Source organism: Canis aureus, chromosome 18, assembly GCF_053574225.1.
Source record: "Canis aureus isolate CA01 chromosome 18, VMU_Caureus_v.1.0, whole genome shotgun sequence".
Taxonomy (NCBI): domain Eukaryota; kingdom Metazoa; phylum Chordata; class Mammalia; order Carnivora; family Canidae; genus Canis; species Canis aureus.
The window spans coordinates 43332603-43352129 of record NC_135628.1 but is presented as its reverse complement, the minus strand read 5'-3'; the positions used below and the strand labels follow the sequence as shown (position 1 = coordinate 43352129).

Here is a 19527-nt window from a genome sequence, read left to right as displayed (position 1 = left end):
ATGCATATTTCGTAACTTTTTTTTCATTTATTGTACTTAGAAGTTTAAATATTTTCATTTGTTTTCATTGTAACAGACCTGTAGCAGGGCTTTGGTTGGCGCTTAAAGAATAAACTGATCTAAACTTCTATGACAGTAAAGTTCCTAGGGACTGTGTGTGTAGGGAGCTAAACAAAACCAGCAAGCCGTGCTGATCACTCTAGTGGTGGTTACATGCTAAACTCTTGCAAGTGCTTTGTGTGGCTATCAACATTGGCATTTTTTAGTATAAACTATTAAATTCTACATGAGTAAATACACACTTTTATGTATACAACTTATAAACACCTGAATATTCTTTTATTTCACATCTTGTATTGATATATTCTGTTAAACTGTTATCATCCTTATGTATTTATAGTTCTGAAATCTTGACCATTAGTACTATGAGAAAAGTATTCATGATACGTATTAATATTGCCAACTTTGGGACTGTAATCTTTTCACATTTGCTTTGCAGTAATCTCCTAAATTAAAAATCAGTTCTCAATAAAATATTTATAAACCAAATATGAGTTGCCAGGTCATAATTCAAGTATTCATACTTTTCCATTTAGAACTCTTGGAGTATACGATGCAGCAGAAGCAGTCTCAGATGCTGGAGATGCAGGTGGAGCTCAGTAGCGTTAAGGACAGAGCAGCAGAACTGCAGGAACAGCTGAGTTCTGAGAAAATGGTGGTTGCTGAACTGAAGAGTGAACTTGCACAAACTAAACTGGAACTAGAAACAACACTCAAGGCACAACATAAGCACCTGAAGGAATTAGAGGCGTTCAGGTGTGTCAAGCTTCCTTATTATAAGCCTGGATCAGTGAAGGAGTTGGATTAATTTTGTCATAGACGTTGTGCAGGTCTTATAAAAGCATAACATTATACATAATGTGTAAATAACCTGAAACTTTGTTATTTATAGGAAAAACCACAGTGGTGAGGAAAAATTCTAAATTTTTCCAAATAATAAATTCATGACTAGGCATTGGCATATTCCCTGCTGTGAGTTCAGTTCTGTTGAAGACTTACTATTGTATAAGATACATAATTTTGACTTCTGTTTTACCATCAAGCAATTTGATATTTATGATCTCGATAGAATTTGTGGTTCATTTACCTACTACGTACAAAATGTTTTAAAATGCTTGTAAATTGTTGGTGTAAATAATGAGATACTGTGCTTGCCAAGAACACATTACAAGGACAGTCATTCTTTATTTTGAATGATGGTGATACAGTAAAAGACATTTTCAGTAAAAGACAAAGGAAAATTTATTAATGTTATTTGTAAAAATAAATTATTTACAGTGATAAATAATAGTTAATAGTTGCATTACTAGAAACAGTTAATTTGAAGTAAACCATAGTCAAAAATCTTTAATCTGTACATGGCTTATATTTTCCTGTTAGCTAGTTTATAATATGCTTCCACTGTTTAGTGGAAGCTGTCTCTTTCTCTCAATATAAACTTGGTCAAAGTAATTTTATTAAAGTCCATTGTCTCTGATTTAGGTTGGAAGTTAAAGATAAAACTGATGAAGTACATTTGCTTAATGACACATTAGCAAGTGAACAGAAAAAATCCAGAGAGCTCCAGTGGGCTTTGGAGAAAGAAAAAGCCAAACTGGGACGCAATGAAGAGCGGGATAAAGAAGAACTTGAGGTATTGTTACCTTTTTCTTTAAATGCCTGTGGAAAATCCGGAACAACAGAGGAAGAGAGAGTCTGGAGACCTTTCCTCTTTCTAAAACATCAGATTTTAGACATGTTAGATTCCTTATGAGGTCAGTAAGTTGTTCACCACTATGAAAGACTGTTCTGTTGTCTACAGGAAGTGCTAAGAGTGGGGTGCATTTTTGCTGTGCTACATCTAGGAGTATGTACAGACTATTCTGCTACAATGTGTGTTTTGGGAATTTGAGTTCTGTGCATATACAATTTGATGGTGGGGGGGGGCATCCATTTCAGTTTAATGCAGAGTAGTTTTAGTTCCTGTTTTCCCCTAGGGATAGGGAATAGTGACACCTCTCTGGCAGCAGGAGCCCTTACTACCATATTTTTAAAAATTTAAAATGAGTCCTGTCACTCTGAACTGTCTTCGAAAGAGGCCCACCCTAGCTTTGCACAGCTCACAGCTCAGGGCAGGTTGTACTGCACATACAGTGCCCACTTCCGTCCATACATGGTACTCACTAGCTGTATGCTAAAAAACTACGTAGCTGACATTTCTGCCCTATTACTTTTGTTTTGCTGGGGTTTTTTGAATGTCCATCTTGGTAGCCTCCTAGCATAGTAAGCTCTTTACCTAAAGAACGTGATATCCCCTTGGGTACTGATTACTGTTTTTTATCATTACAAATTTGTGTAAGTTTTGAGTAGTTTGTCCCTAAACCTGCTTTCCCCATAAGCCATATTATTTTCAGTGTGTGACATTGGACAACATGAGGCTTTTCAGGAATTCATATCACAATATATTGGAAATATTTGTATTTTTAAAGGGTATTGTTTTTAGAAAGAATATACACTGCTTCATATTCCTTGACTAAATATGATTAATATTTGGAGAGAAAGTATTATTTAGCTTACCTGTCTTTTGTTTATATTCTTTGATGAAAATCATCTGGCTGTCCAAATAATTATGCTCTAACCACTGAAAATTTAAGTTAATAAACTGGATAATCAGTTCTATTACCAAATACTACCATCTTAATATTAATAAAGTATAATTATACTGACAAAGGACTTTTAATGATATTAACAAATTCTTAAATTCAACTTTCTCCTATAAGGATTTGAAATTTTCACTTGAGGGTCAGAAACAAAGGAATATCCAGCTAAATCTACTGTTGGAGCAACAGAAACAACTACTAAATGAATCACAGGAGAAAATAGAATCACAAAGAGTGCTACATGATGCCCAGTTATCAGAAGAACGAGGTCGAAACTTAGAGCTTCAAGTACTTCTTGAATCTGAGAAAGTTCGAATACAGGAAATGAGTAGTACCCTGGATAGGGAGCGGGAATTGCATGCTCAGCTGCAGAGCAGTGATGATAGTGGGCAGCCTCGGCCTTCCCTACCCTCTGAGGACCTCCTTAAAGAGCTACAGAAACAGCTAGAGGAGAAGCACAGTCGCATAGTAGAATTGTTAAATGAGACTGAGAAATATAAACTGGATTCTTTGCAAACAAGACAGCAGATGGAAAAGGATAGGCAGGTTCACAGGAAGACATTGCAGACAGAACAAGAGGCCAACACTGAAGGACAGAAAAAAATGCATGAGCTCCAGTCCAAAGTAGAAGATCTTCAGCGCCAGCTGGAAGAGAAAAGGCAACAAGTTTATAAGTTAGACCTTGAAGGAAAGCGACTACAGGGAATTATGCAGGAATTCCAGAAGCAAGAACTAGAACGAGAAGAAAAACGAGAAAGTAGAAGAATTCTCTATCAGAATCTTAATGAGGTAAATTAACACTGTATTAAAATGTTTTTTGAGATAGCACTACAGCCCTTTGAACATACACTTCTGCTATTGGATTGAATTACTTAAATAATTATGAACAAATGATTTAAAAAGGAGATTCATAGAAGCTTATTTGGAGTATAAACCATAATTGTGTTGATTCGCTGTTCATTGATACTTACTGCTTTCTCTTTTTCTGTTGAAAATTGCTAGCCAACTACATGGAGTTTAACTAGTGATCGAACTAGAAATTGGGTTCTTCAACAGAAAATAGAAGGAGAGACAAAGGAATCAAGCTATCTTAAACTGATTGAAATGAATGAAGGAGGAACTGGCTGTAATCATGAATTAGAAGTGATCAGACAAAAGCTTCAATGTGTGGCTTCAAAACTACAGCATCTGGCCCAGAAAGCCTCCAATAGGTTAGATTTTTTTTTTCTCTTGACCCTTAGAGATGGCATTCTTCTACACAAGCTGGGTAAAACCTGCCCCTCAGTAATAGCTAGCCAGCGGGGCAATGTTCATTGAAATTGTGAAGTTACTGCATGTTCACATTAGGAGATGGTATTCTTTAACAAAACTCTACCTATAAACAAATATCTCAGCACCTTAAGTCCTGGAAAGAGAATACTCAGTGTGAGGGAGAAAACAAGTAGAGTGTCACCTGATCTGTCAAGTTTGTGCTAGTCAACACCACTAATTGAGAAAGATCTGTTTTGACTTTTTGTCTTTTTCCTTGAAGACTACAGTTTGAAACAGCAGATGATGAAGACTTCATTTGGGTTCAGGAAAATATTGATGAAATTATTTTACAACTGCAAAAATTAACCGGCCAGCCAGGGGAAGAGGTAAAACTTTTAAAAACTCTTTATAAGATATCAATAACAAAGATTTAATGGAGCTATGTGAATCATTTGAAACTGGCACTGTATTTTCTAAAGAGTTTTAATTTTGTCTTTTAATTTAAATATTAATATTTGTTCTTCCCTAACAGACAATAATGAAAATTTGAGGGGAAATTAATTTTCATTATCATTGTTGAATAACTATAGTGGCATTTTATTGTATTATGATAATTAAGTTTCAAGATTATGATAATCAAGTCTGGCTTATCTCACCACTCTCAAAACCACCCACAGAATGCCACCATTGTCTTCATAGTTAACTAATCTGATGAATCTTTTCATTCCCTGTCTTTTTAATTTTTTTGTAGCATTTGATACTTTTGACCTCTCTCATCTTAAAAACCTCCTTTTTTTACCTTTTGTGACAGTATATTCTCAGTATATTTTGTGACCGTATATTCTCAGTATATTTCTTCCATTTCTTTCATCAGTCACCTTCATGAATTCCTCTTCCTCCTATCCTGATCCATTTTTTTTCCTCTGTGAAAGCTCATTTATTCCCACAGCCTGAGTTCTCAGTAGACCTATTTATTGAACAAATACTTACATAAGGCATGTGTTATGTGCCAGTTACTACCCTGGGTTTTGGGCTACAATGAATAAATGTGATAACGATCTGACCACTTAGATCTCTGTCTTCTAGTGGTCTGTTGTTCTAGTCTATACCTCTATCCTGTGATCCAGATTTATATTTTCCATTAGTTACAGGAACTCTTTCTCTGGGGAAATGCGCCTCATAGTGACCCCTTAGGAACCTCACAGGCACATTCTAAACTGAGCATCTTCTTTTTTTCCTCCTTCTGTCCCCAACCCATGTTTCTGGTCCTGATAGAGCCCACTTTGGGAATTTGGAAGTCACCCTAGACTACCTTCCTTCACTCTCACTTGTGTATCCTAGTAGTAATGAAGTCCTGTGCTTTTACTTCCTAAATATCCCACGTGCCCTTAGTCATTGCCTTTATTCAGGCTTCCAGTATTTCTCACCTAAACTATTGTAATGACTTCCTGATGTGTCCACCTGACACCAGGATCTATCTTCCCTAATTTACTGTACTTCGCATGCTGCTAGCAAAGGAATTTTTTTTAAGATTTTATTTATTTATTTATTTGAGAGAGCATGAGCAGGAGGTGGGCAGAGGGAGAGGGAGAGGGAGAAGCAGACTCTCTACTGAGCAGGGAGCCTGACACAGGCTCGATCCCAGGACTCTGGAATCATGACCCAACCCAAAGGCAGATGCTTAACTGACTGGGCCACTCATGTGCCCCCAAAGGAATATTTTAAGACATAAATTTTGTTTGTAGCACACTCTGAAAGCCTTTAGGGCTCTCTGCTGCCTCCATTTAGGTCTATTATCTATAAAGTGAAGGCAGCCTTTACTCTAACGTAACCAAGCAACCTGTAGCTCCTGAAAAGCAACACACTCTCCAACAAAACCCTTGTGCCTTTACACATGCTATTCCTTCTGCTTAATATGCTCTTCCCTATCTTCTTTCCTACCTATGAAATGCTTCCTAGTTATTTAAGACTCAGTTCAAGCACCACTTCATCATGAAATCTGGTGTTCTCAGCGTCTGCTCACATGTTGATGTGCATTGTTCATAAACATTTGTGCTTACACGACCTTAGTACCATTTTCTCTTTCTAGCCTGGTTTAGTGTCCCCTGGTACTTCTTGTGGCTCGTTGACTGAAAGACTGCTAAGACAAAATGCTGAGCTGACAGGACATATCAGCCAACTGACAGAAGAAAAGAATGATTTGAGAAATACAGTTATGAAGCTAGAAGAACAAATCAGGCGGTATCGACAGATAGGAGCTGGCAGAGATTATGTACGTCTGATTTTAGTGTGACCATGTTAGAAATATTGCTGAGTTACAATTTCTACTCTCTAGTTTCAATTTTTAACTCTAATATAAAAATATTAGATATCTGATTCTTAGTAAGATCATTGAAAAATGGTAGAGAGATGACAATAATAATGATAATAATAATAATAGATATCATTTATTGGGGGCCTTCTCTGGGCCAGATCCTGGGTTCTGTACATTCAGAATCTTTAATCCACATTCAGTCTTGCACATGAGAAAACTGAAGTCTGTAGTCCAATCAAGAACTGCTTATCTCCAAAGCCAGATACTTTGCTACCTAGGAACCACCAGTGGGTCCATGTTAAGAAATGTTCAAATGTGAATTCTGACTGTTCCTCATCAGTTAATTATCAGTTATTATGTTTGTGACTCAAGTGAAAGATGCCATTAAATTATTTATTTCAGTCTAATAAACCAACCACTCTAGCAGTTTATTTAAAATTTTTTCCAGTTAAAAACTACAAAATAAATTGCTAGCTTCTGTAATATAAAGATAGGAATATAATATAAAGATAGAAAGGACTCCTGAGACAAATACAGGATAACACATCCACAGAGCTTCTGCATGGATCCACTTCCCTGTGTATAGCCGGGGGTTTTTTTCCGCACTCCCCCAAGGCGCTGTTTCAGGGTTAGGCTCTACATTTGAACCCAGATGGTCGGTCTATTTATTAAGTCTCTAGACTTTATATTTCAAAGCTCTGCAAAAATCTAAGCACTGTCTTTTGGGTGAGGCTTCCATAAAGATTTTGTTTTAAAATTAATCTACTAAGCAAAGGACCATATACTTAATGTATATTCTTTACTATCAATTGAGATCGCTGTTGAACTCTCCCTCTCTGAGATTGGAAAGCTGAGATCCCATAGGGGATACCTTTAATGTGTTTAATTTAGATTTTTCTTCAGAGACTTATTCCTAAAACTCATGTAAGTGGGCTCTCGTTTCTGCAGTCTTCCAGGTTTTCATTCAGTGGTGGTGCCAGCATTGAAGCCATCATTGCTTCTGAAAAAGAAATCTGGAACAGAGAAAAGTTGACTCTCCAAAAATCCTTGAAAAGAGCAGAAGCTGAAGTGTATAAACTGAAAGCTGAACTAAGAAATGAAACTTTACTTCACAACCTGAGCCCTGATTCAGAGCATGCTGCTATAAAGGTAGGAGACATCTTCCATCTAAACATGTACCAAGGCTGGTCCTCTTGCCTTGTTTCATCTCTCACTAACCTTAACTGAACAGAGTAAAGAAATTTAGGTGGCGCTCAGGCTGCCTCTAGGTCTCTCACTATTCGATGTGCGTCATGAGTACAGGCCTCCAGCTGGTCACAAAAACTTGGTGGCAAGGCATGCCGTACTGGCAGCACCGCGAGCTCACGGTCCTGCTTCCCACCATTTCATCCCTGAAGACCAACAGAAAGTTTCATTTCTACTGCCAACAAAAGCTCTACTACATTCAATACCAGAGCATCATGTTCTGTAAGATGGTAAACCCTCTGAACTGCCTTTCTCCTGACTAAAATGAATACTGTAGTTAAAACTGCTTTTAATCTGTTAACATAAAATCCAAAACAGAAAGAAACATGTTTGGAATATTTCTTTTAACTATGGAGTGAACATAAATTTATGCTTCTTGAAGAGACAGAGAACATTAACATTGAAAACTTTAAAGAAAAAAAAGATTAGCGACCGTAATAATAAAAGTAGCTCTACGCAGTTAGAGGAGAAAAAAACTGAGATAATAATGGAATGACAAAAATATTTGCAATGAATATGATGAATAGAGCCTAAACTCCAAAATGAAACCCCAAACCTAAGTATAAGGTTTGTAGTCACATTCCATGGACTAAAAAGAGGCAGAAATGTAAAATCTAAGGTTGATTATCTTTATCTTCAACTTTGCTGATCAAATGGAAAACAGTAGTAGGATATCTGCCATTCCACTACTAGTACTTTTGTAAAATAAAATCTATGTTATCTTCCCCTAGAGAACAATTTGAATGGCTTTTCAATAATGTCTTTATGTTCTTCCCCCCTTTTTTTTTAACATAGAGAATTTATGGTAAATACCTGAGGGCAGAAAGTTTTCGGAAAGCGCTCATTTATCAGAAGAAATACCTGCTGCTATTACTGGGTGGGTTTCAGGAATGTGAAGATGCCACCCTGGCTCTGCTGGCCCGGATGGGGGGACAGCCAGCCTTCACAGACCTAGAGGTGATCACCAATCGTCCAAGGGGCTTCACCAGGTTTCGGTCAGCCGTCAGAGTGTCCATGGCAATTTCTAGGTAAAGTGTTGGAAATAAAATGCATTTTAATAGAATCTGAAAGGATTTAGATTTTTAATCCTCTCCTTTCTCTGCCTAGTATGCTCCGTATTCATGTATATGAGACATTTATCATCAATAAAACATGCCGACTTCTTTCTTTCATTCTTGTAGCCAGGGATACCTTATATTGCACCATGAAGATCCTATAAAAAGGGCTTCCCAGGTGCAGGTAGCTAGTAACTCAGAGCTGGCACATCCCATCTGGATTGTGTTTTGGTTTTGTTTTATTTTTTAACTCTGAATAAGGCCATGAACTAGCTCAGACCTATAAATAAAAGGAATCACAAAAGGGAAAAAAATGTTTTTGAAAAATTACTTAGGCTACACATTCATTTTCTTCATTGCTAAAATAACCCACTCATGGGGTTCAGCTACACAAAGCCCTGGCCTAACATCTGCATTCAAACCGAAGGTTAGCCTTTAGGGCATTGGACTATGCTAGTGCTTTTGTAACTCTTCCTCTAGTAGTTCTAAGCTAGGAACTACTAAGTTCTAAGCTTTTGTAACTCTTCCTCTAGTAGTTCTAAGCTAGGAACTCTGGTACTCATTTGTGGTTGAAATGGAGCCACTCAGGACTCCCCACTGAAGGGAGTCTGAGTCCTGACTTCACCTAGGTGATAAATACCAAACTCTCACAGAGTTTGGAGAGTCCAAACTCTCACCTGGGTGATATATACTCAGGCCCCTAGGCTTCTTCATATTTCCCCTCCCTTTTATTTATATAGGAACCAGACAGTCTCAGAAGAATTTTTAGTTTTTAAAGTTCTTCCTATCAGATCACATTTGATGATTTTAGGTCTTCAGAGGGTTTTGTCCTTTATCCTTGACCTGTCTTTTCCTTGAAAAATATGACAGAATTTTTTAACTAGAAGCTGTCTGAGATCACCTGGTTTAGAATACCATCTCACAGATGAGGAAACTGAGGCACACAGAAGGATTGCAAAGCCAGTAGTGGTAGAGCTAGGACAATCACCCAGGGCTCCCAAGTCTCATCCATGTGGGCTCTGTAAAGGAAGCTCACATTTTATTTTATTAATGGTCTGAGACCCTCCTTGCCTCTGCTCCTTCACATTGTTGTCAGGTGGTTCCAGTTTCTCCTTATCTTCCATTCCTTTCATTACCTTGTACACTGTATAGGGTTAAGTGCTAGAAGATGCACTTACTGATGAAGAAAAAATACAAACCTTACCAAAATCCCTAAAGACAGCTCACTTCCTAGTGGGAAAAACCAGTATGCTCATAACTTAGACACTAAGTGACAGGTCACAGGAGTTAGTTATTAATTTTATTGGAAGAATTTGAGAGGGTTCCATGAAAGCCAGTTGCTATTAAAGGACTGCATTCTAACTCCCTCTTTTTTGTCCTCCTATATGTTTATTGTATTTTCACCCTCCTAAAACTGAGCTTTGCAACTGATTGGAATTAAGAAATCAAAGTTAGTGTTCCAGAAAGTTCCTTGAGCCAGGGTAGGGGAGGCAGCACCTCGCTATAGCTGATCTGCAACACTCCTACCCCCATTCCTTTTAAAGCCTTATTGTTTTTTGGCCCTGATCCCATGGCCACACTTATTTTCCAGCTTTCCCAGCTTAGTCTCACTGCCAGGGTGAAGGTCTGTTTATTCTCGTTCCATCTCATTTGTATGATAATCTCCATTCTTTTTTCTTTTTTCTTTTTTTTTTTTTTTTAAAGATGTTATTTGTTAGAAAGAGAGAGAGAGAACAAGAACAGGGGGCAGGAAGAGGGAGAAGCTGACTCCCCGCTGAGCAGGGAACCCAACAGGGCCCAACCCCAGGACTCCGGGATCATGACCTGAGCTGAAGGCAAATGCTTAACCAACTGAGCCACCCAGGCACCCCATTCTTTTTTTTTTTTTTTTTTTTTAAGTTTTTTTTTTTTAAGATTTTATTTATTTATACATGAGGGACACAAAGAGAGAGACAGGCAGAGACACAGGCAGAGGGAGAAGCAGGCTCCATGCAGGAAGCCCGACATGGGACTCGATCCTGGGTCTCCAGGATCACGCCCCGGGCCGAAGGCAGGCACTACACCGCTGAGCCACCCAGGGATCTCCCAGGCACCCCATTCTTTTCTCTTTGATTATTTCTCATCCTTTCTTTGCCCATCCGCTTTTCTCTTTTCTGTTTTTGCCCTTCATTTCTTTGTGTCCTAAACCTCTAAAGTCAGAACCCTGTGCTGGCAATAGAAGAGACCTCTGCTGCATCTTGGGAAGCCAGTCTATTCTCTTCCAGTTTATTTTGCCACAAACCAGAGAACATTTGCATGATTTTAGATTAGGCAGTCATGTGACTGTGTTGAAAGTTGTTCTGTGTTCATATTCAAATGTATGACTTCATTTTGTGGGATATGTGTATTTATACTCTTTCCATTATAGATGTGCTGTGAAATTTTTCTTGGCATCTTTTTTAGAATGAAATTTTTGGTTCGACGGTGGCAACGAGTCACAAGTTCTGGTTCCATCAATATTAACAGGGATGGCTTTGGACTGAATCCAGGTGAAGTCAAAATAGGATTTCTTGTGTTTATGATTCTCTCAAAATTACTGTTTGTGTAATATGTTCCAAATAATGTGTTCTGGGACCTGTGTTGTCCAAAGACCAGAGCCCTATACCAACAGAGCTGGGGAGTTTGCTGTTTAAAGAGTAAAGAGAGATGATTTTTATGGACCACTGAGTCTGTACTAAGCCCTCCTTTTTCCACGTTTTCTCATTTATTCTCCCAATCCTTTGATATAAGCACGGCTACTGTTATTCTCACTTTATAGAAGAAAAACTAAGGCATGGGAAGCATTTGTTTGCCCCCAGATTACCCAGTAGGAAGAGGCAGAGCCAGCCACTTAAGAACTGCATGTAAGAGTTTGATTCCAGATAGGATTGCTGTTACTCAGTTTTATGGAATTTATGGTTTGAAGTTTTCACAATTTAGCAGTATTTATGTTTCTGAGTTTACATATAGGTTGTATATAATGGTAACAGTTAAGATTCCTTCTGTCTACACCTAAAAGTGGAAACAAACATTCGAATTTCAACATTTTAGGCATGTGGATGAACTCAGAAGCTGGGGAGTATACAGAGTTTCAGGCACACAGCATAGCTGTATTAATGCAGCTATGTATTGGTATTAAACCACCTTTACATATTCTACCAGTAACCAAGCAGAGAAAGAGGAAATATATTTGGTATCCTAAACAAAGTGCCTTGAAATATGCATCCTTACACAGAAACAGCTGAAATCTATACCATAAGGAGTTCTGTGCTATAAGTTAGCAAATCTTGATTTCACGTTTTTTTCTAATAAAAGTAGAATGGTGTGATGTAATATTTTTTTATCCACATCATCTTTTTCCCCAAACTATACACACTCAAATACCCCTCACTTCACCTCTAATTATAACTAGGAAGAGATCTTTTAAAAAGAAAATATTCCGATTAAATAGTTTATTTTCTTTGAGGTATAGTTCCAGATTGTCAGAAATACTTATATTCAAGGGAAAACTAACAGTTCTATTGTTTTTTCTCTTCTTTAGAAAGAATAACTGAAATTGAGTATAAATAGTAGGTAGTGTTGTATAATACAGTATTATAGTCCTTTGAGCCTTTATCTGTTTTGTAGAAATTTTTCAAGGGCTTAATATTTTTTTTCCTTTACAATGTGGTCCATTTTGGACTACTTTAGGTGCTGAAAAGACTGACCCATTTTATCATTCTTCTGGTGGGCTGGAGCTCTATGGAGAACCAAGACACACTACATATCGATCAAGATCAGAGCTGGACTATCCTAGGTCTCCTTTACCTTTTCAAAATAGGTAAGAATTTGATAAGCATGCCTGGAGTAGTTACATGTACTAATTTTTTTAACAGAGAATGGAGTACAGTGTTAGGGCTTTGACTCCTTTGCATCGAGATAACTAGATGTATCTTTAGTTGCATATGTTGTATATAATCTAAGGCTCAGAATCAAAAGTACTTTTTGGATTTATACCTGCTTTCCAAGGATATAGGAAACTGAACTGACCAGGTATCTCTTTTGGTAGATGCTGTGGTTAGATATTGGGAAAAGTATTAACTACAATTAACAGTCTCAGGGGATTATGAAAAAAAAAAACCTCTAAAGTCTACATGATAAGATGCATTTGTACATACACAGTGTTTCTTGAGGACTTTTGCAACAAGCATTGTATTGGCCACTTTTATGTCGATTTAATAGCTGCTTTGAGTTTATTAGAAATTTTTTTGCCTTATGCATCACAAGCTCAGACATTTGAGGGTACAGATTAAGCCTAGCTTTTCTAGGCTTAGGTCCCCAAGTACTTATTGAGGCTCATTGACTGAAAGACTACTGGGGCAAAATGCTGAGCTGACAGGACATGTCGGCCAACTAAGTGAAGAAAAGAATGATTATGAACATGCTTATGAATCTAGAAGAACGTATCAGGTGTTATCACTAGACAAGAACTAACAAATTATATACATCTATTTTTAGCATGGCCACATACATGCTAATATTGCAGAGTTACAATTTCTTCTCTCTAGTTTCAGTTTTTAACCCTAATAATGTAAAAATATTAAGTATCTGATTCTTAGTAAGATCACTGGAAAATATAGGGATGACATTAATATTTATATTAGATATATTACATAATAATATAATTATAACAATAATTAATGATTATTGGAGCCTTCTCTGATCCTGGGTTATATACATTCAAAATCTCTAATCCACATTCAGCCTTGCACATTAGAAAACTGAAGTTCATAGTCAAACCAAGAACTATATATCTGCAAAGCCAAATACTTTGCTACCTATGGACCAACCGAAGACACACAGTACAGAAATGTTCAAATGTGAATTCTGACTCTTCTTGCCAGTTTATGTTCATAACTCAAGTTACAGATTTATCTTTTGAGAGGGCAGGGTGGAAGCAGGTTGTTACATTACTTGCTTTGTGGATAATTTGGCTTCATGTTCATATTTTTAATTTCATAGGTACCCAGGCCCTCCGGCTGATTTAAATCCGAGTTCATTAGCATGTTCTCAGCTTCAGAATTATGACCCCGACAGAGCCCTGACAGATTATATCACACGGCTAGAAGCCCTACAGAGACGACTTGGAACTGTACAGTCAGGTACTCTCAGCTTTACCATATGTATTATTATTATTATTATTAGCAGCCCCATAGTGCTGGACCAACCCAGAGCTCTCCATTCTCTTTCTGAAACTTTTTGACCTTCCTCATTAGATAATCAAATCTTAGAGTTTAGTTCATGAGTTACCAGGTTAGACTTAGGAATTTAACTCAAGAGATGATTTATCACCTCAGATTTCACTCCTACAAAAAATAGATTCCCTACTTGGATCGATTAGATGAAATGCACAACAGGCACCAGTGTACAAAGTCCTGAGGCTTACGAGTCTGCTGGAGAACGTGTTCCTAAGTATATGCTCCTGAACAACACAGGTTTGAACTGCACAGGGCCACTTATATACAGACTTTTCTCACTAAATACACTACAGTATTGTAAATGTATTTTGTGTTACAATTTTCTTACTGTTTTCTTTTCTCTAGCTTTATTGTAAGAATACAAGATATAATATAAAAATATGTATTAATGGACTCTGTTACCTATAAGGCTTTCTTAGCTGTAGGCTATTAAGTTTTGGGGAAGTCAAAAGTTGTACATGGATTTTTGACTGTGTAAGAGGTCAGCACCCTTCACCCCCACATTGTTCATTGGTCAATAACCGTAATATGTTAGCATGCAAATTAGGGGTGGGGAGATGAGAGAAGGAAGCAAGTATCTTAAGCATTTAATGCAGCCATTATCCCTACTAGGACCCGGTGCTTTTTATATTCCATTCAAAAGACTTTATAAGTATGACCTTTTTTCCCCTCTGTTCAAAAACACAAAAAAATTTGTACTTAATAGATGTGTGGATTCCTTATTCATTGTGGGACAATCTCTTTTCCCTATCTCCCTTCAAATTCACTCGATTCAGTGGTTTGAATCTTCTTAATTTAAAGTGCATTAGATTAATTTATGTGCTTAAATTATGTGCTTTATGTGCACACAAATTAATTTATGTGCTTCTTAATTTAATGTGCTTTAATTTAAAATCTACTTTTATATTTTGTTTTTACTTTTGTGAAAGACCGTTTTTTTCCTACTATTCTCACAAACTAGATAGCACTAACAGCTGGGTTGTTTGTTTTTTTTTTTAAGATTTTTAAAATTTATTTATTCATGAGATACACAGAGAGAGGGAAAGAGAGGCAGAGACACAGGCAGAGGGAGAAGCAGGCTCCATGCAGGGAGCCCAACGTGGGACTAGATCCTGGGTCTCCAGGATCACACCGTGAGCTGAAAGCAAGCGCCAAACCACTGAGCCACCCAGGGATCCCCAGCAGGTTATTTTTAGGAGTTTGTCTCCTCATACAAGAAATCATCTAACCCAAGCAACTTGTAGTCATATGAAACTGTTATTATTATAGCTGGACTTTGTCTGGTATGGTTTGGTTTGGTTTATATTTTGTTTTGAGCATTTGAGATTTCACAAGACTCAGATTTTAAAGACCAAAAGATTTTTCAAGAGGCAAGAGGTATAGGCTAGAACATTCAACCTGCTGGGTACTTCAAAGAGAATCTTAACATTAGTTTTACCTTGCTATAGAGCCACAGTGACTTTTAAATATATACTCAAAATCTCTTCTAAAAATCAGCTCAGGGGTGCCTAGGTGGCTTGGTCATTTGAGCATCTAACTCTTGGTTTCATCTCAGGTCATGATCTCATGGGTCATGAGATCAAGCCCCTCATTGGGCTTTGGGCTCAACAGGGAGTCTGCCGTGAAGATTCACTCCCTCTACTGCCTCCGCTCACGTGCACGTGCCCTCTCTTTCAAATAAATCTAAAATCTAAAAAAATAAAAGTCAGTTCAAGTATGAATAAGACGTTTTTAGAAAAATAAAAAGCATTTTTTTATTGGTTATTTTTTTAAAAATAGGCTCTTCAGCCCAGCACAGAACCCCATGCAGGGCTTTAACTCACAACCCTGAGATCAAGATGGAGACCCAAGCTACTAACCAACTGAGCCACTCAGGGGCCGCAAAAAGCATTTTTTTAATGAAGGGTAATAGTAATCTTCTGCCCTTCATGAACTAGTTAATCTGGTGTAGGTAGAAAACTAATCTGAAATCACTACAGATATACCTTGTTTTTTATTGTCCTTCACTTTATTGCATTCTGCAGATAAGCATTTTTTACAAATTGAAGGTTTATCGCAACCCTGTGTCTGAGCACCTCTCTTGGTGCCATTTTTCCAACATTTGCTCACTTTCATGTCACATTTTGGTAACTCTCACAAATGTTTTAGACTTTTTCATTAGACCTGTGCTCAGTGATTTTTGATAATTGGTATTGTAATTGTATTGGAGGCACCACAAACAGTGCCCATATTAGACAGCGTACTTAATAAATATATGTGTTCTGACTGTTCCACCAACCAGCCGGCCATGCCTCTCTTTTCCTCTCCTCGAGTCTCCCTATTCCCTGAAACACAGCAATGTTGAAATCAAACCAGTTTAATAACCCTACGATGGCCTCTAGGTATTCACATGAAAGAGTCACACATCTCACTTTATTAAAATCAAGAGCTAGAAATGATTAAGCTTAGTGAGGAATGGGATGCCTGAGTGGCTCAGCGGTGGGACGTCTGCCTTTGGCTCAGGACTGATCTGGTCCCAGTTTGGGGATCGAGTCCCACATTGGGCTCCCTGTGAGGAGCCTGCTTCTCCCTCTGCCTATGTGCCTCTATCTCTGTGTCTCTCATGAATAAATAAATAAAATCTTAAAAAAAAAAAAAATCAGTGAGCAAGGCAAGTCAAAAGCCAAGATTGCACCAAAGAGCCAAGCTATAAATGCAAAAGATAAGTTCTTGAAGGAAAGTAAAAGTGCTACACCAGTGAACATACAAATGATACGAAAGCCAAACAGCCTTATTGCTGATAGGGAGAAAGTTTTAGTGGTCTGGATAGAATATCAAACCAACCACAACATTCTCTTATTCCAAAGTCTAATCCAGAGCAAGGCCCTAACTCTCCTCAATTCTATAAAGGCTGAAAGAATTAAGGAAGCTGTAGAAGAAAGTTTGAAGCAAGCAGAAGTTGGTTGATGTGTTTTAAGGAAAGAAGTCTTCATAGCGTAAAGTGCAAGGTGAAGCAGCAAGTGCTGGTGTAGAAGCCCTGAGTTACCCAGAACATGTAGCTAAGATAATTCATGAAGGTGGCTACACTTAATAATAGATGCTGAATGTAGACAGTATAGCCTTCTTTTGGAAGAAGATGCCATCTAGGCCTGTCATAGCTGGAGATGAAGAGTCAGTGTCTAGTCTCAGAGGATGGGCTGACTCTCTTCTCGGGGCCTTCTCTCTTCTTCAGCTGGTAACTTAAGTTGAAGCCGGTGCTCATTTACCATTTCAAAAATCCTAGAGTCCATAAGAGTTCTGGTAAATCTGCTCTGCCTGTGTTACATCTGGATAGAACACCACATCTTTTTACAACATGGTGTACTGAGTATTTTAAGCCCATTGTTGAGATCTGTTCAGTAAAAAAGATTTCAGAATATTACTGTTCATTGATAATACACCTGCTCACCCAAGAGCTCTGATTTACAACAGGATTAATGTTTACGTGCCTGCTAACACAACATCCATTCTGCAGCCCATGGATCGAGGAGTAATTTTGATTTTCAAGTCTTATACTTTATAAAGTATATTTTGTAAGGTTCTAACAACCATAGATAGAGATTTCCCTGACAGATCTGAGCAAAGTAAACCAAAAACCTTCTGGAAAGGATTCACCATTCTAGATGCCAGTAAAAACATTTGTGATTCATGAGAAGAGGTCAAAATATCAACATGAATAGGAGTTTGGAAGTTGATTTCAAACCTGGTGCCTGACTTTGAAGTATTGACTGGCAGAAGTAACTGCAGTTGTGGTGGAAATAGTAGGACAACTAAAAGTAGAGCCTGAAGATGGAACTAAATTGCTGCAATCTTATGATGAAACTTTTTAATGGTTGAGGGGTTGTTTATGGAAGAGCAAGAAAAAAAAAAAGTAATCTCTTGAGATAGAATCTGTTCTTAGTGAAGATGCTGTGAAGATTGTTGAAACGATAACAAAGGATTTATAATATTACATAAATTTAGTTGATAAAATAGCAGAGTTTGAGAGGATTGATTCCAGTTTTGAAAGTTCTAAACTGAGTAAAATGGTATCAAACAGCATCACATGCTACAGAGAAATTGTTCATGAAAGGAAGAGCCAATTGGCGCAGCAAATATCATTTTTATTTTATATGAAATAATTGCCACAGCCACCCTAGTCTTCAGCAGCCACCAACATGGTCAGCAGCCTTCAACATCAAGACCCTCTACCAGCAAAAAGATCATAAGCTTAGATGATGATTAGCACTTTTTAATAATAAAGTGTTAAAGGTATGTACATTGTAATTTTAGACATAATGCTATTACATAAACAATTAATAGACTTTAGCATAGTGTAAACATAATTTTTATTTGCATGGGAAAACAAAAATTTATTGGACTCTGTATTGAATATTCACTTGATTGCAATAGTCTGAAAACAAACTTGCAGTATCACCATGGTATGCCTGTTCTAATTAGTCTGGCAAAGGGCAGCAATTTATTTTAAAATATTTTACGTCTTGTTTTTCTCTCATAGGTTCAACCCAGTTTCATGCTGGCATGAGAAGATAATCCTTTGAAACATGAATCAGTGATTTTAAACAAAATCCCTTTTGTAAGTTCGTTCTTTTGTGCTTTTGTATTGTGGATATTCAGCGGGACCAATATGAACACAGCTTATGATTGTATACAAATCTCTTGCCAGCACATGAAAACAAACTGGAATTTGTACATACTAGCATTGTGTATGTATTCATGCACAATAATCATTAAATTACATGTATATTTGTGGAATGCTAATTTAAATGATTAAATTATAAGACTTGTGTATTTATCGAATGGGTGAAAAGATTAAACTTTTGCGCATTATGATACTGCTGAATGTGTAGCTTGAGGTGTCCAGCACTTTTCTTATAAGGCTACTGAATTACATGTTTCTGCCCTAATATATTTGCTACTGGTGATGAAGACAGATACTATCACTTGTAGAGACCTATTTTTGTATAATGGTAGAAGTTTTGAATTTTATGGGGTATTTTGTCAAGTACTGAAATAAAAATGACTTCACCATTTTAACCACACTGTATTTGAAACTTCTTTTTATTCATTTATTTTTTTTTTTAAACTTCTCATTTTTAAGTGAGCATAGTCCATTCAGGCTGCTGTAACAAAATACCAGAGACTATATGGTTTATCAAAAAACAGAAATTTACTTCTTACAGTTCCAGAGGCTGAGAAGTCAAAAATCAAGGTGCCAACAGATTTGGTGTCTGGTAAGAGCCTGCTTCCTGGTTCACAGACTACCGTCTTCTTGCTCTGTCATTACATGGCAGAAGGGACAAGGGAGATCTCTGAGGCTTCTTTAATAAGGACACTAACCCTATTCATGAGACTTCTCCCCCCATGACCTTATCACCTCCCAAAGCCCCCACTTCTGAATACTAACAAATTGAAGAATGGGTTTCAAAGAAGAATTTGAGGTGAGGGGGACACAAACATCGAGTCCGTCACAGTGCAGATTATCTCATTATCTGAAATATGTATACTTCGAGATTTAGAAAGTTGTCTTAATCTTAAAATACTATTGGGATTTTTCTTTCCCTCCCTCGAGAAAGCATTTTCTATGTGACTTGCTATTAACTTTACACCTACATATAGTATTTTTTAAAAACTATATTGATATTTTCATTAGTCTTACTTGTGTCCAAAAGTGCCTTCACAAAGCCATG

At 37.3% G+C, this 19527-nt stretch overlaps 1 protein-coding gene across 9 annotated transcripts in view; it reads left to right on the top strand.

Annotated features, from left to right (window-relative positions):
- Nucleotides 1–18874, top strand: part of AKAP9 (A-kinase anchoring protein 9) — a 153410-nt gene extending 134536 nt beyond the window's left edge. For 8 of the 9 annotated variants that reach the window (XM_077856981.1, XM_077856979.1, XM_077856978.1 and 5 more), the window contains 12 exons: nt 597–816; nt 1543–1693; nt 2820–3488; nt 3702–3910; nt 4231–4336; nt 6040–6222; nt 7213–7413; nt 8305–8537; nt 11007–11092; nt 12273–12402; nt 13584–13723; nt 18336–18874. In XM_077856981.1, coding sequence (XP_077713107.1) covers nt 597–816; nt 1543–1693; nt 2820–3488; nt 3702–3910; nt 4231–4336; nt 6040–6222; nt 7213–7413; nt 8305–8537; nt 11007–11092; nt 12273–12402; nt 13584–13723; nt 18336–18370 — 2363 coding nt within the window. In that variant the 3' untranslated portion in view covers nt 18371–18874. The remainder of the gene's footprint in view (nt 1–596; nt 817–1542; nt 1694–2819; nt 3489–3701; nt 3911–4230; nt 4337–6039; nt 6223–7212; nt 7414–8304; nt 8538–11006; nt 11093–12272; nt 12403–13583; nt 13724–18335) is intronic. The other variant, XM_077856980.1, reaches the window with a different exon arrangement.
- Nucleotides 18875–19527: the final 653 nt, after the last annotated feature.